Source organism: Jaculus jaculus, chromosome 7 (assembly GCF_020740685.1).
Source record: "Jaculus jaculus isolate mJacJac1 chromosome 7, mJacJac1.mat.Y.cur, whole genome shotgun sequence".
Classification (NCBI taxonomy): Eukaryota; Metazoa; Chordata; class Mammalia; order Rodentia; family Dipodidae; genus Jaculus; species Jaculus jaculus.
Genome location: NC_059108.1, coordinates 46,698,907 through 46,711,982, shown reverse-complemented (window position 1 = coordinate 46,711,982; position 13,076 = coordinate 46,698,907). Strand labels below are relative to the sequence as shown.

General features: G+C 35.8%; 1 protein-coding gene across 5 annotated transcripts in view; it reads left to right on the top strand.

Annotated features, from left to right (window-relative positions):
* Positions 1 to 13,076, top strand: part of Grik2 (glutamate ionotropic receptor kainate type subunit 2) — a 744,982-nt gene that overhangs the window by 569,231 nt on the left and 162,675 nt on the right. For all 5 annotated transcript variants that reach the window (XM_004660601.2, XM_045155009.1, XM_045155007.1 and 2 more), the window contains one exon: positions 3,401 to 3,618. In XM_004660601.2, the coding sequence (XP_004660658.1) occupies positions 3,401 to 3,618 (218 nt within the window). The remainder of the gene's footprint in view (positions 1 to 3,400; positions 3,619 to 13,076) is intronic.

Here is a 13,076-nt window from a genome sequence, read left to right as displayed (position 1 = left end):
CAAGAGAGATTCTGAGAAAACAGTTTTGCAAATCCACATACAGTATACTCATCTAATATTTCTTTTCTTAACCCACAGTAGGTACATTAGTTCATAGATAACCAAGCTAACCTGATCCATTATCTGGAAGCTGCATTTAAGAACTACTAAAATTACATCTCCTTGAGATAAGAATACAGGGTAATGATCCTGGTTCCTGTCTCATTTTGATGTAAAAACTTCTTTGTTCATATTAATTATTGATTACTAGGTGCATTTGTTTTGCATGACTATTAAATCTATTGCATATAAATTTGTGAAATTAAAATATTAAGCCATTCAACTCGTTTTAGATAAAATATTTAGCTGCATTTAATAGCTTCTAAGAATAAAAATAGTGCATGCTTAGGAATGCATGCTAACACTTTTTATAATTATATTAAATTTATAATATAAGTATTAAAAGTAAAGGCTATGCAATAGAAAATGATAGAATACATGTAATAAAATATTTTAATGGTGTGTATCTAGTTATTAATTTTATTTTGTTTTTTCCAAGTAGAATTTTTATTTTGGTGATGTGGCTACTTTTATTAACATTATAACATTCAAATAATATTCAGGAATTTAATTTATCATATCTATTACTGAGAATAAAAAATAGCTAAGGACTAAGAATGTATATGTCTTAAAAAGTAATGTTTTAAGTTGTAAAATTAGCCAGTAGAGAAAAATTTCTAAATTTGGATAACTGAGAATAGGTTATGGAGAAAAACATATATCACCATAGGGTTATTCCACCTATGATAATGTTTTATTTTAAAATTTGGTGGTGAATTTATTACCCACCTTGGAGAAATTCAGTTAGTGATTACATTAAAGATCTGTAGGAATGAGAATTTACTGTTCTTCTATAAATGTTTACTCAAAAGATTCTATTGCAGGTTTAATATTATGTTTAAATCCATTAAGTGATTACTCTTCCATTTATAAAATACTTGATAAAATGAGAATAGGTTTGTCAACAGAAGAAAAATACAATTTACCAATAAATACTATTTAGCACATAATCCTAAATAATATCAAGATCAAGGCCTATTGAGGTAAAATAATTCATTACTTGTAAAATTATGAGCATGTATATTTCTTCTATGAAATAATTTACATGTGTGGCATAACTTTCTAAATAATACTAAGATGAAGAATCAATAGTTTCATTTTCCCTTTTCTATATTTTGGGTCCAAGGTAAGAACATTTCTTTTTTTTCTTTTCAGGTTCACTTTATACTAGGAAGGCAATATTGAACTTCTTTAAAAGTAATGCTGAACATATAGATGGGTTGGATTTCTTTTACAAGCAGCATAAAATACTATAATTTACCCAAGAAAATTATTATTAATTAACCCGAGTTGTCTTGCCCAATTGATCCTCATAATAAATATAACCATAATAGCATTGTTCTTTTTTAAAACCTGATTCCATTTTGAACTGTAAAATCTTCTCTTAAAATTGATTCCTCTTAAATTGTTGGAGGTCTTTGAGAATTTTTCCATTTACAAGATGAACTTGAAATCAGTACAAGCAATAAGAAATAAGATGTGCACTCTCTTTGAGGAAACTAAGTCATCAAAGCCAGGAAAGATATAGATATGCATTAGCTCGGCCACATCCTTCCCTCACGGCTGGTGGATACATGAAAGAGGAACCCGTACTCTCTGGCTGGTGCTCAGCTCCCCAGGAATTAGTGGGATGTAGTGCTGGAGATGACGTTACCTTGAGTACATGACAGTCAGCCCCTAACCAGGCTCTCATTCACAAGCCTAGGAGATATTTGCTGAATTTCAGTCCTTGGGTAAGATATGAACTTGTGGTAATTGGGCCATTTTTGTCAAATGTCTCCACTATTCTTTTCTTTCCCAGTCTCCTTTGATTTTATTGGTATTGTTTTAACTAAGTATACAGTACAATAGGCAGCCAAAGTTGCCAATCACCTTGGGAGTGTGTTAGTATGTCTGACAGGGCCTAGGAGCAACTACATCAGAAAGGTACTTTTCTGTTTTGTTTTGTTCTTTTCTCCTTACAGAATGTTAGGCATAATCTGGAGCTGGAGTTGGCTGTCATGTCCAAGTCTGTCTGCTTTTTAAAATTTTGTTTGTGTATATGAAATTGAAAGGGTAAGATGAACTGCAGTATAAGATGCTTTGCTTTGATACAGTACAGTCATGATCTTAGGTATGTTCAATGTTAAAATGAATTATTTATTTTTCATTACATCTAAAGAGGTATTTCCTCAGTGTATCAATGATTGCATTAAAGATATGACTGAAACACAAGTGAGCAGAAGAGTCCAGCTTTGCTTCATTACATTTTATTCAAAGCCTACTAAAAATTACTTTATAGCCATGTCTTCTTGATCATAGATTCAAAATTATTAAAAGGGAAGGGTAACATTTATATATAATCTCCATGAATTCAGTGTAAATAAGAATAAATAAGAAACCAACATTCTGATATATCTTCATTTCAACATTAAAAATGCTGTAAACTGTAATTAAAACTTAAATAACACTAAATTTTACCTTTCCTAGCATTTTATTTTGTATCCAAAGTGAAATAAAATTAATAATAATTAAAATTAAAATACATTTCTCTTAGCTTTTTTTTTCTTATTAGTATCATATGCAGGCAACTCTAGCCTTGCTCTTTTGAAATATGTATGAAAATTTTACATATGCATAAAAATAAATGTGTGCCAATTTAGTCCCATTATTTTCTAATTTCCTTCATTGAGACTAACCTTACTGATGGGAGATACTCATGGATATAACATGTGTACGTAAACATGGAATTAAAGCCTGCATCATAAAGGATGTGGATGGATGACAATGTTGAATTGACCAACATTAGTTTTTAACTTATGAAACATTGTTTCCTGACTTTTGGTTGACATCAAGTGCAAATGATGAATCATAAAAAAATCTTTGAGCTGTGTGCACATTAAAAGAAACTACATAAATATATTAAAATAGATCTGATCATGTTAAATATTGACTTTGAGAAACCACTTAAATAAAATTATGAGCAAATCCACATGTGGTTTATGAACTGGAGAGATCTGTTTCTACCTCTTCTAACAATATTTTTATTAAGAATTTTTATGTGTTAATACTTAACTGTTACAATGCACCAGCACTACCTAAGGCAATACTAGTCTCCTGTCAATATATCGAAACAGTGTTTTACGAGATTGTTAAAAGCCTGGGCTCTCCCAATGGTTGCTGCTTGCTTACTACACCAATATGTCTATCTGTGACTTGAATTTTTATTACACAGTGACTCCATTCCACCACTGTGACCAAAAATATGTGATTGCTGATCAAAATCTCTTTATTCGTTTCACCTTTCCCCAATTTCTGCTAGGTTCTGAGCTCATGCCCAAAGCACTCTCCACCAGGATAGTGGGAGGCATTTGGTGGTTTTTCACACTTATCATCATTTCTTCGTACACTGCTAACTTAGCCGCCTTTCTGACAGTGGAACGCATGGAATCCCCTATTGACTCTGCTGATGATTTAGCTAAACAAACCAAGATAGAATATGGAGCAGTGGAGGATGGCGCCACCATGACATTTTTCAAGGTAAGCACTACTTGCTAAGTGAGACTTAATTAACATTAACGTAATAAAGCATAGACTCTTTTATTCGGAAATGTAATGGGTTGAATATTATTTTTGCTAAATAATTAATAGCACGTAACTGATGGGTTAGATTGTTACATAATTAAATACATATTCATCATTAGAAATGTTATTAATACTTGAAGATGGCAAAAAACTTATGTGTTCTATATTCATTTTAAGGAACATCTTCCTAAAGGTAACATCTTTAACAATATTTTATCTTTTAATGAAAAAGCAACATCTTTATTGAAGATTGAATAATAAGAGTTTTAGATTCAAGTAGTTACAAATAGAATGTTTACATGTAAAAATATTTCCAATTAATTTATTTTTGTTTAAATGATCATATTACATAGTGTAAGGAAAACATTAGTTTTTATAATCTGCATCTTTATTCATCTAACACAGTGTAAAAGTAGACTACCTTGCTGAAGTCATGGTGGTCTCTAGAATGACAACCTCTATTAAGTATGATTGTTGGAAGTTCCTGACATCCTAAATGTCTTGCCTACCCCTTTGCTTTCCCTCTGTTCTTTATACTACAGCTCATGCCACCAGGTCACAGTAGAGCAGACAAGGAAATCCCATTCAGAGAACCAGTATGACATCATAATACCTCCCAGATTTTGCTGAGTTCTTCTTGCTTTGGGATTGACTGGCTTATCAGGATTTTCATTTCCCTTCAGTGGTCATTCAAGTGTAATCAAAGTTCAAAGGTTATAGAAGTGGTAGGCATTTTTCTTTATAAAATAATGGTCTAAAGCACTAAAACTAATGGTTTCTTAAAACATTTTCCAACAAATGCCTACTGAGTAGCAGAAATTGCAGTATACATATAGCAGCTGGGATTTAGTTATTTCTTTAGTTTTTCAGGTTTTTTTTTTGTTTGTTTTTTAATTTAGTTTCAAGGAGAGGGAGAGGGGGATAGAAAGATAGAGTGAGAGTGAGAGTGAGAGTGAGAGAAAGAGAGAGAGAGAGAGAGAGAGAGAGAGAAAGGTATACTAGAAGTAACTTCAGATGCATGTGCAATTTTGTACATTAGCTTTATGTGGGTACTGGCGAATGAAACCTGAGCCCTCAGGCATTTTAAGCAAGTGTCTTTAACCCCTGAGCCATCTCTCTTAACTTTAGTTATCAGTTATCACTTCTAAGGAGGGTGACTTCTAGTTGAAGAGACAAGAATACATCAACTATGAAATTAATATGACTTAAAATAGAAACAGGTAAATTATGTAATCTTCATTGTAAAAATCCTTATAAAACTAAATTAGTTTTCAAAATAAATTTCTGAAGAAAATCAAATTTCCAAACCATGATTGATTTCATTTAGTTAACTCCATACCATTTTAGAATTTCATTTTTATTTTCAAAGTGAATTTCTCTTAGGTTAGGTCAAAGATTAGATTTGTATTTTACACTTAATTAGTAAACCATACTGTTTAAAGAAATATATTGAATAATCATACATAAGCAAAATTTTTTCTTCAATGTGGTATTTTTGACTAGATTAAGAGCAATGGATCAATTTTTTCCTAATTAACAATTTAGAATTACTAGACTGCCTTTTGTTTAAAATAGTCTTTGAGTTTTTTGTTGTTGTTGTTTATTTGTGTTTTGGCTTTTTGAGGCAGAGTCTCATTCTGGTTCAGGCTGACCTGGAATTCACTATGTAGTCCCCGGGTGGCCTCGAACTCACACCAATCCTCCTACCTCTGCCTCCTGAGTGCTGGGATTAAAGGCTGCTAAGTGGGTTAGAACATGAGTTGCTTGGACAGATGTTGGTCATTTTCCCCTAGTCGCCCATGTAGAAACTTCTGGTACTAGATGCGCTGTCTGGGGACTGAGTCTCTTCTAGCTTCCAGCCGTGTCACTCCATATTATATGTCAGCCGCATATTGTGTCTTCAGCAGTAGAGTCTTACCACTAACTTTTGGTGGATAACCAAATACTTTGACAGAAATCTGTCATTTGTTTTTGGAAATCTTGTAGGGCTTTCTGATCAAAAGCTCGTTGTGGATCATTGCCACCTGCTGTTATTGGGAGTTACAGGTCAGTGCCCACAAAAAGAAGGAAGATAAAGATAAGTAATATAAAAGAGTTAGAGAGAAGAGAGAGAGAGAAAGAGAGAGGGACAGAAGCATAGAATATTAAGGTCAGTCTTCATTGTACCCTCTCCAGGGCCTTGTGACTCAGGTGTTCCCTCAAAGGGCCTGGTGAAGGTTAAACCATTTGCTCTGTCTTTAGGATGTAGAATTTCATGGTATCATTGCTGTTTGGGTCCAGATTTGTATCCTTCACCCCCTCCCTCACCCTTCCCTCCCTCTCCACCCACCCTATTGTCGGGTCCTTGAGATGCTTGCTGGGTATGTCTACATCTTGGGTAGATTCAGGTTAGGTGCTGTAGATGAATGAGACTATGCAGTGATTATATTTCTGTGATTGGGTGAGCAAAGCCAATAGATTACCCACAGAATGGGAGAAAATATTTTCTGAATATCCAACTGACAGAGGCCTAATCTCTAAAATCTACAAAGAACTCAAAAACCTAAACAATAAAAAGTCAACAACCCATTCACAAAATGGGGCAAAGGACTGGACAAGCAGTTTACAGAGGAAAAAATACAAATGGCAAACACACACTTAAGAAAATGTTCATCAACTCTAATCATCAGGGAAATGCAAATTAAAACACTATGAGATTCCACCTTACCCCAGTAAGGACTGCAAACATTAAAAAGTCAAATGAAAATAAATGCTGGCTAAGACATGGATAAATAGGAACCCTCATCCACTGTTGGTGGGAATGTAAGATGGTACAACCACTTTGGAAAGCAATATGGAGAGACTCCTAAAAAAGCTGACTATAGAGTTACCAACATACCCAGTTATTCCCTTACTGGGCAAGTACCCTAAAACCTTCAAGCCTCAGTCCAGAGAGATTTGCTCAACCATGTTTATAGCTGTTCAATTCATAACAGGTAAGAGCTGGACTCAACCCATATATCCATCATTATATAAATGGATAACTGAGATGTGATATGTCTACATGATGGAATTCTACACAGCAGTAAGGAAAAAAAAATTACACACTGAAATTTGAAGAAAAATGGTCAAACCTGGAAAAGATCATTCTCGGTGAACTCACCTGAGTTTCTATTTTTCAAATTTTTTTCTCTTCTGAACTTATTTTCTTTTTGTCATTTCCTATCCTTTGCAATTTTTTTTTTTTCCTTAGTTCAATGGTCCTCTGCTGTGCCATTTTTGTTTTCCATTTTCTTTATCAGTGACTCCTCTTCCCACTCCTTTCATCTGGAATCTTTCTCTCTTGCTCACAAGAGTGACTCTAGCCTTCAAAGAGCATTGACTTGGACTTGAAGCAACTTTCTGTTTCCAACAGTGCAGACTTTGTTTAGACTGGAAGCCTTCTGGAAAGTACACTCATCACTGTAACAATCATAAAGGGACTATTACTAAGCTATGATTACTTATGTTTCTAACTTTACCACACACTGCATTCTCACTTGTGAAATTAGAAGGAAAGAGTGAAAAGTAAAGCATATATAAGACATTATAGATTGATTTTTCTTCAGATATTTTAGTGAAGCCTTAAATATTGTTATTTTAATGACATTTTTGTCTATTCAACTACACAGATATATATCAGCCAAGTTATGAAATGAAAAAAATCTAACAATAGAGAATAAATAAGTTCATAATTGTTTTGAAGGTACAAGGAACCAAGGACAATTATGTGCTATCTCTTTAAGGTTCATACTATTTGAATGTTTTTAATTAACAACCACACATACAAACACTCTAGGAGACTCCCTGAAGGAACTGAGTTCTAAAAGAATTTCTTACCATCATATTTTTACTAATTTAACAAGACCCTGCTGTTAACTAATTGTTCTGAAATGCTCATTTCCAGAAAATCATTTTATAAAGTAATTTAGTTACTATTAACAAGAAGAGGCTGCTTAAGATGTCTAAACTTACAGGGGAAGTTCTCTGCTCTGCAGCAGCAGGCAATTAATTGTTCTGTCATTGAGTAACTCCATTTCCAAAGGCATGGCTTGGTTTTGCTCACTGAATTAATTTGTAAATTGTCTCAGGACAGTACTCACTTATTTTCAATCACATCTATTCAACACACACACACACACACACACACACAAACACACACATGTATAATATATATACACACCATATATATATATATTATGATTGAGGACATATTTGTGAGATTTTACAGTTTCTTTTTTATGATTTTCATGGAATCCTATTATAGAATCATCATTGCTTTGATCTTTGCTTATTTTGCCAGTTATGGTTTTGAAATTATTCCTAGAGATAGAAAGTGTCTGTGTGTGTGTGTGTGTGTGTGTGTGTGTGTGTGTGTGTATTTATTTATTTATTGGAGAAAGAAAGAAAGAGGCATATTGAGATAGAGAGAAAGAGAGAAAGATTGGGCACTCCATGGCTGCTAACCCTTGCATATGAACTCCAGACACATGTGCCAGCTTGTGTATCTGGCTTTAAGTTGGCATTGGGAATCTAACCCATATCCTTAGGCTTCACAAGTAAGAGCCTGAAGTGCTGAGCCACCTCTCCTCTCCAGCCCCTTAATCATACACACACACATACACACACACACACACACACACACACACACACACACACACATACACACAATAAAATTGATTAGGGCTCCATGATTTGAGTGAAAACATTGAAGATTAGATCAAATCTCCTTCTTAGAATCTGAGAATTTGTATACTAGAATTGAAATCTCACCCCAGAGCTAAACATTGTGCAAAATGTCATCAAGAAACAAAACATCTCTCCTCTCTGGAGTACAAAGTTTGAGAGAATGAATACATACATATGGAAGGTCAAAAATACCTCAGCTACAGCATGGAAGTATGGCATCTTTTGGGAGTCCTATGCTTTTGAATTCTGTTTTAAAAAGTGATGTGGAATAACATTGTTTCTATGTAGTCCATGACTCAGAATTTCAGTTGTCATAGATTTTATGTTTGGCTAACCTGAAATTTCTGACAGTGTGAAAATTTTAAGATGATGGGATAATAAGAAGCACACGTCCCTTGTATGGTAATAAACAAGTCTGTCACATAATAAAAAAGGTAACATGAGTAGTATCAAATTTCTAATATGAAATATTTTTTTCTGAAAACATAGTCTAATAGCTTAGCACACCAAAACCTTCCTGGTATTTATTTAGATTTTTAAATATATTTTATTTATTTATTTGAGAGAGACAAAAAGACAGAGAGAGGAAGAGAGGATAGAGAGAGTATGGGCACATCAGGGCTTCCTGCCACTGCAAACAAACTGCAGATGCATGTGCCACTTTATGCATCTGGCCTTATATGGGAATTGGAGAATCAAACCCAGGCCTTCCATCAGGCTTTGCAAGGAAGTGCTTTAGCCACTGAGCAATTTTTCCTTATTTAGCTTTAAAGTGAGATAGAAACATGTGAACATTTTTTGACATCTTGAATACACTTGGTTACATTTATACCAGGGTTTCAGACATTTTTGGGTCAACACAATTTCTGGATTTTATTTTTCTTTCCAGCTTGGCTGAATAGCTAGAGAAAATGTCCATCCTGAGCTAATAGCACTCTATGGTGGCCCTTGCACAGTCTTGGGACATCTAAACATCCTTGGGTCTACACTGCAAACCACAATACATCTTCCAGCGGCTTCAATGGCATATCAGGGTTATCATACTCTGTTTCATTCACTTTATCGCAAGTGGCTCCTCTAGAACTGTGTGTACTTCATGACCCACTCTACACATTTTCTGTGCTTCTGAATCCAAAACTAGGTGTGCAAGACACAGCCATCTTCTTAATTCAGGGATAAAATAAATCATGACCTTGAAGAGCAGGTTCCTTCCTTTCACTCAATGCCTTTCAAAAGAATTTGCATTTCTATCATCCAGTCTTTCCTCAGGCAGCCTTTCCATTGTTTCAATGTAAAGCACATGGGCCATCCTTAATCATCAACTTAACTATAGCAGATTCAGCAACTAGTCTTCTCATGCCAGTTTTTTTTTTTTTTTTTTTTTTTTATATCTGCTAGAGTTTTCTCAACTGTAAATCTAAATTTCTCAGTTCTATATCTTTAGCCAAGTATATCAGTTCATTACAAATTTAACCTTGGCCAAATTCTCTGTGCATGGGAAACAGAAGCTCTTATGCCAGTAGCCCAGTTCCAACAAAGTTCTCTGCAGTCTTTCCTTTCCCTTAGAAAGTTTATAACCTAAGCCTCCAAGTTAAAGTGTATCTGTACTTAGCATTGGAAAATTCTCACCAGAATAGTCAGTCCATAGACTTGGCTTACTGTTGTAGAAGGCAGCTTCAGTTGCAAGTACCAAGTCCATCCCCATTTCCCCAAAGCAAAAGTTCCAAAAGACGAAAATCCCCATGGTCAAGTCTTGAGATTCAGGTCCATAGCAAGCTATTCTAAGTATTTTCATGCTTCTGGGACAAATAATCCAATCAAAAGCAACAGATGGGAGGAAAGAATTTACTGTCTCAAGGATAAAATCCATGTGGCAGGGAAAAATATGACCTGAGCAGAGGCTGGATATCACCTTGTCCACAGCAGGTGGAAACAGCAGTAAAAGAGTGAGCCAAACTAACACTGACAAACTACAGTTAATAAATCAACAAGGTCCACCCACAGCAAAACACCTCCTCTAACCAACCTCCAATTTCCAAGTTTCTATCACTTGGGGATCAAACATCCAAAACACCTAATTGTATGGAGAATACCTAATTTATTCCACACATTCTACCCTGTCACTCATAAACTGATGATCATTCATGATGTAAAATCCAACGCATTCAGTCATAAATTAAAACTCCCCATAGCTTTCACCAGTCCTAATACTGTTCAAATATCTCCGTAGTCCAGGGTCTCTTAACTGTTAGCCTGTAAAACCAAAGTAACTTAATGGCACAGAATAAACATCCACAATGCAAAAGATGACATAGCAAAGAAAAACAATACAAAATATTAAACAAACAGTGCAAACATCAAATCCTGTAGCTCTAAGTTTGACATTTCTAACTAGTGACAAGATCTCTGGAGTTCCAGTTCTGCTCTTTCAACTGGATACTTAAAGCCAGGGAAAAATCCATATTTCCCCAGCAGCTCTCCTTGCAGGCCTGCCATAGTCCTAGCTGGGATTTCCACTGGAACCCATGGTTCAACCTTATGTTTCCAGTGAACCTTCACAGAGGGACTCCAATAACGCTACCTCACATTACTCAGTGGCCGTCTCCAACCAAATCTCATTGCAAATCCAATGATCCTTTATTTGTTGCATTTGTTATACTCTCATAATGCCAGGTGGGATACAAAATTTCTTTATCCACTGGGGAATAAACCTGACTTTAGAGAGCAGGACAGTGCTTCAGCATTAAGACCACTACTTTTCAGAGACAGGATTCTTCCTGCTATCTCAATATAGAACAGCTGGGCCAATCTCAATAATGGTAATCTCTTAAACAATTGCACCTGAGGTGAGGATGCTTTCTTCTATCTAGAACATTGATTTATTTGTGCCATCCCCTTTGGCTCACACCAGTGCAGTTGTTTTTTTTTTTTTCATTTTCTTTTTGTTTGTTTGTTTGCTTGTTTGTTTTTTGAGGTAGGGTCTTACTCTACTTCAGCCTGACATAGAATTCACTACATACTGTCAGGGTGGCCTCGAACTGACATTGTTACCTCTACCTCCCGAGTGCTGGGATTAAAGATGTGTGCCACCATGCCTGGCACACCAGTCCATTTCTTCCAAACTCAGCTCTGCTCAAGTTCACAGGTCATGGGAAGAACACATAGACTCTTACACAAACTGCCTTGCTTACACACTCCACAGTTCATAGTGCATTAAATGTTTCCACTCTAACCAGAATGGCCTTTAAGATTTGCATAAAGAACTTCAGGGCATCTGTTAGGTCTGGATTTCAAAACCTGTTAAATTCTTCCCAAAAATCAGTTTCAGAAGTCCAGAAGTCACATAGTCAGGTTCATAGCAACAATGATCCCAGTCCTATCCTCTGGTTCCAATTTTCTATTATAGTTATTATCTTCATATTGCTGGCACAAAATGTCCAATCAAAATCAGTGGATGGGAGGAAAGGATTTATGGTCTTAAGGGGAAGCTTCATGATGGCAGAAGAAAGCATGGCAAGAACATGGGCTGGATATCACCTTTGCCACAGCATGTGGAAACAGCAGCTAAGACTGGCAAGGTAGGGCTAATAATCCATCAAGGTCTATCCCCAGCAACATACCTGCACCATTAATCCAATTCCCAAAATTCTATCAATTGGGGATCAAGCATTCAGAGCATATGAGTTTATGAGGATAACCAATACAAACCACCACACAGGGCAATCTTGTCAGGATATTTTGAGGAGGGAACCAATATTCCTGCTTGGTTAATTCTATTACATAGACAGTTAATTTTAATTTGGAATTAAAATCATCCCTACTTTTTCTTCAGCCACTGTTAATAGCTGATTACACGATATCCAATTTTCTTTTCTTTTTTTTTTATTTTTATTAATTTATTTGATAGCTACAGGCAGAGAGAGAGAATGGGCACACCAGGGCCTCCAGCCACTGCAAATGAACTCCAGATGCATGAACCATCTTGTGCATCTGGCTTACAAGGGTACTAGGGAATTGAGTCTCGAACTGAGCTCCTTAGGTTTTATAGGCAAGCACTTAACCACTAAGCCATCTCTCCAGCCCTCTTTTCTACTTTTAAACCCTGATCTGGCATTCAAAGAAATACATACATTGATGATATACTTTTGAATTTCATACTTTTTTAAAAAAAATTTATTAGTTTTCTTTTCAGCAAAAACAGGCAGTTTGGTACGATAGTTTAGGAGCATCCATGAACTAATCCCTCTCAATGGCCCCTCCTTTTTGATGTAAATTGGTCGTGCATTGTGGAGCTAGCCCACAGTTATTGGTATGGTAAATGTCTCTGCATAGCATGACCCAACATGTGACGCTGACATTCTTTCCTCCCTCTCTTCCGCAAAATTTTTCTGAGCCATGTTGGGTTTATTTTGGTCTGCTTCAGTGCTGAGGTGTTGGGGGCCTCTGAAGCTCTGGCTCTCTGATTTGGTAGGAGTTGATTTTCCTCTGTGTTGGCCTCCTTCCCTTTGTGCTGGTATCCGGTTCATCAGGAAAACAGCAGCACCCTTGCTTGCTTCACCAATTTTCCTTAGTTTCAGTCGGGCCCCTTTTGAGGTATGATGGGGCAGCTCTCTCCTTAGGATCTGCATCTATCTGAAAAAGAGAAGCAGATTCTCCAACAGAGAGTAAGTTAGCACCCGGAAAATTGAGATAACACTTCCTTTTGT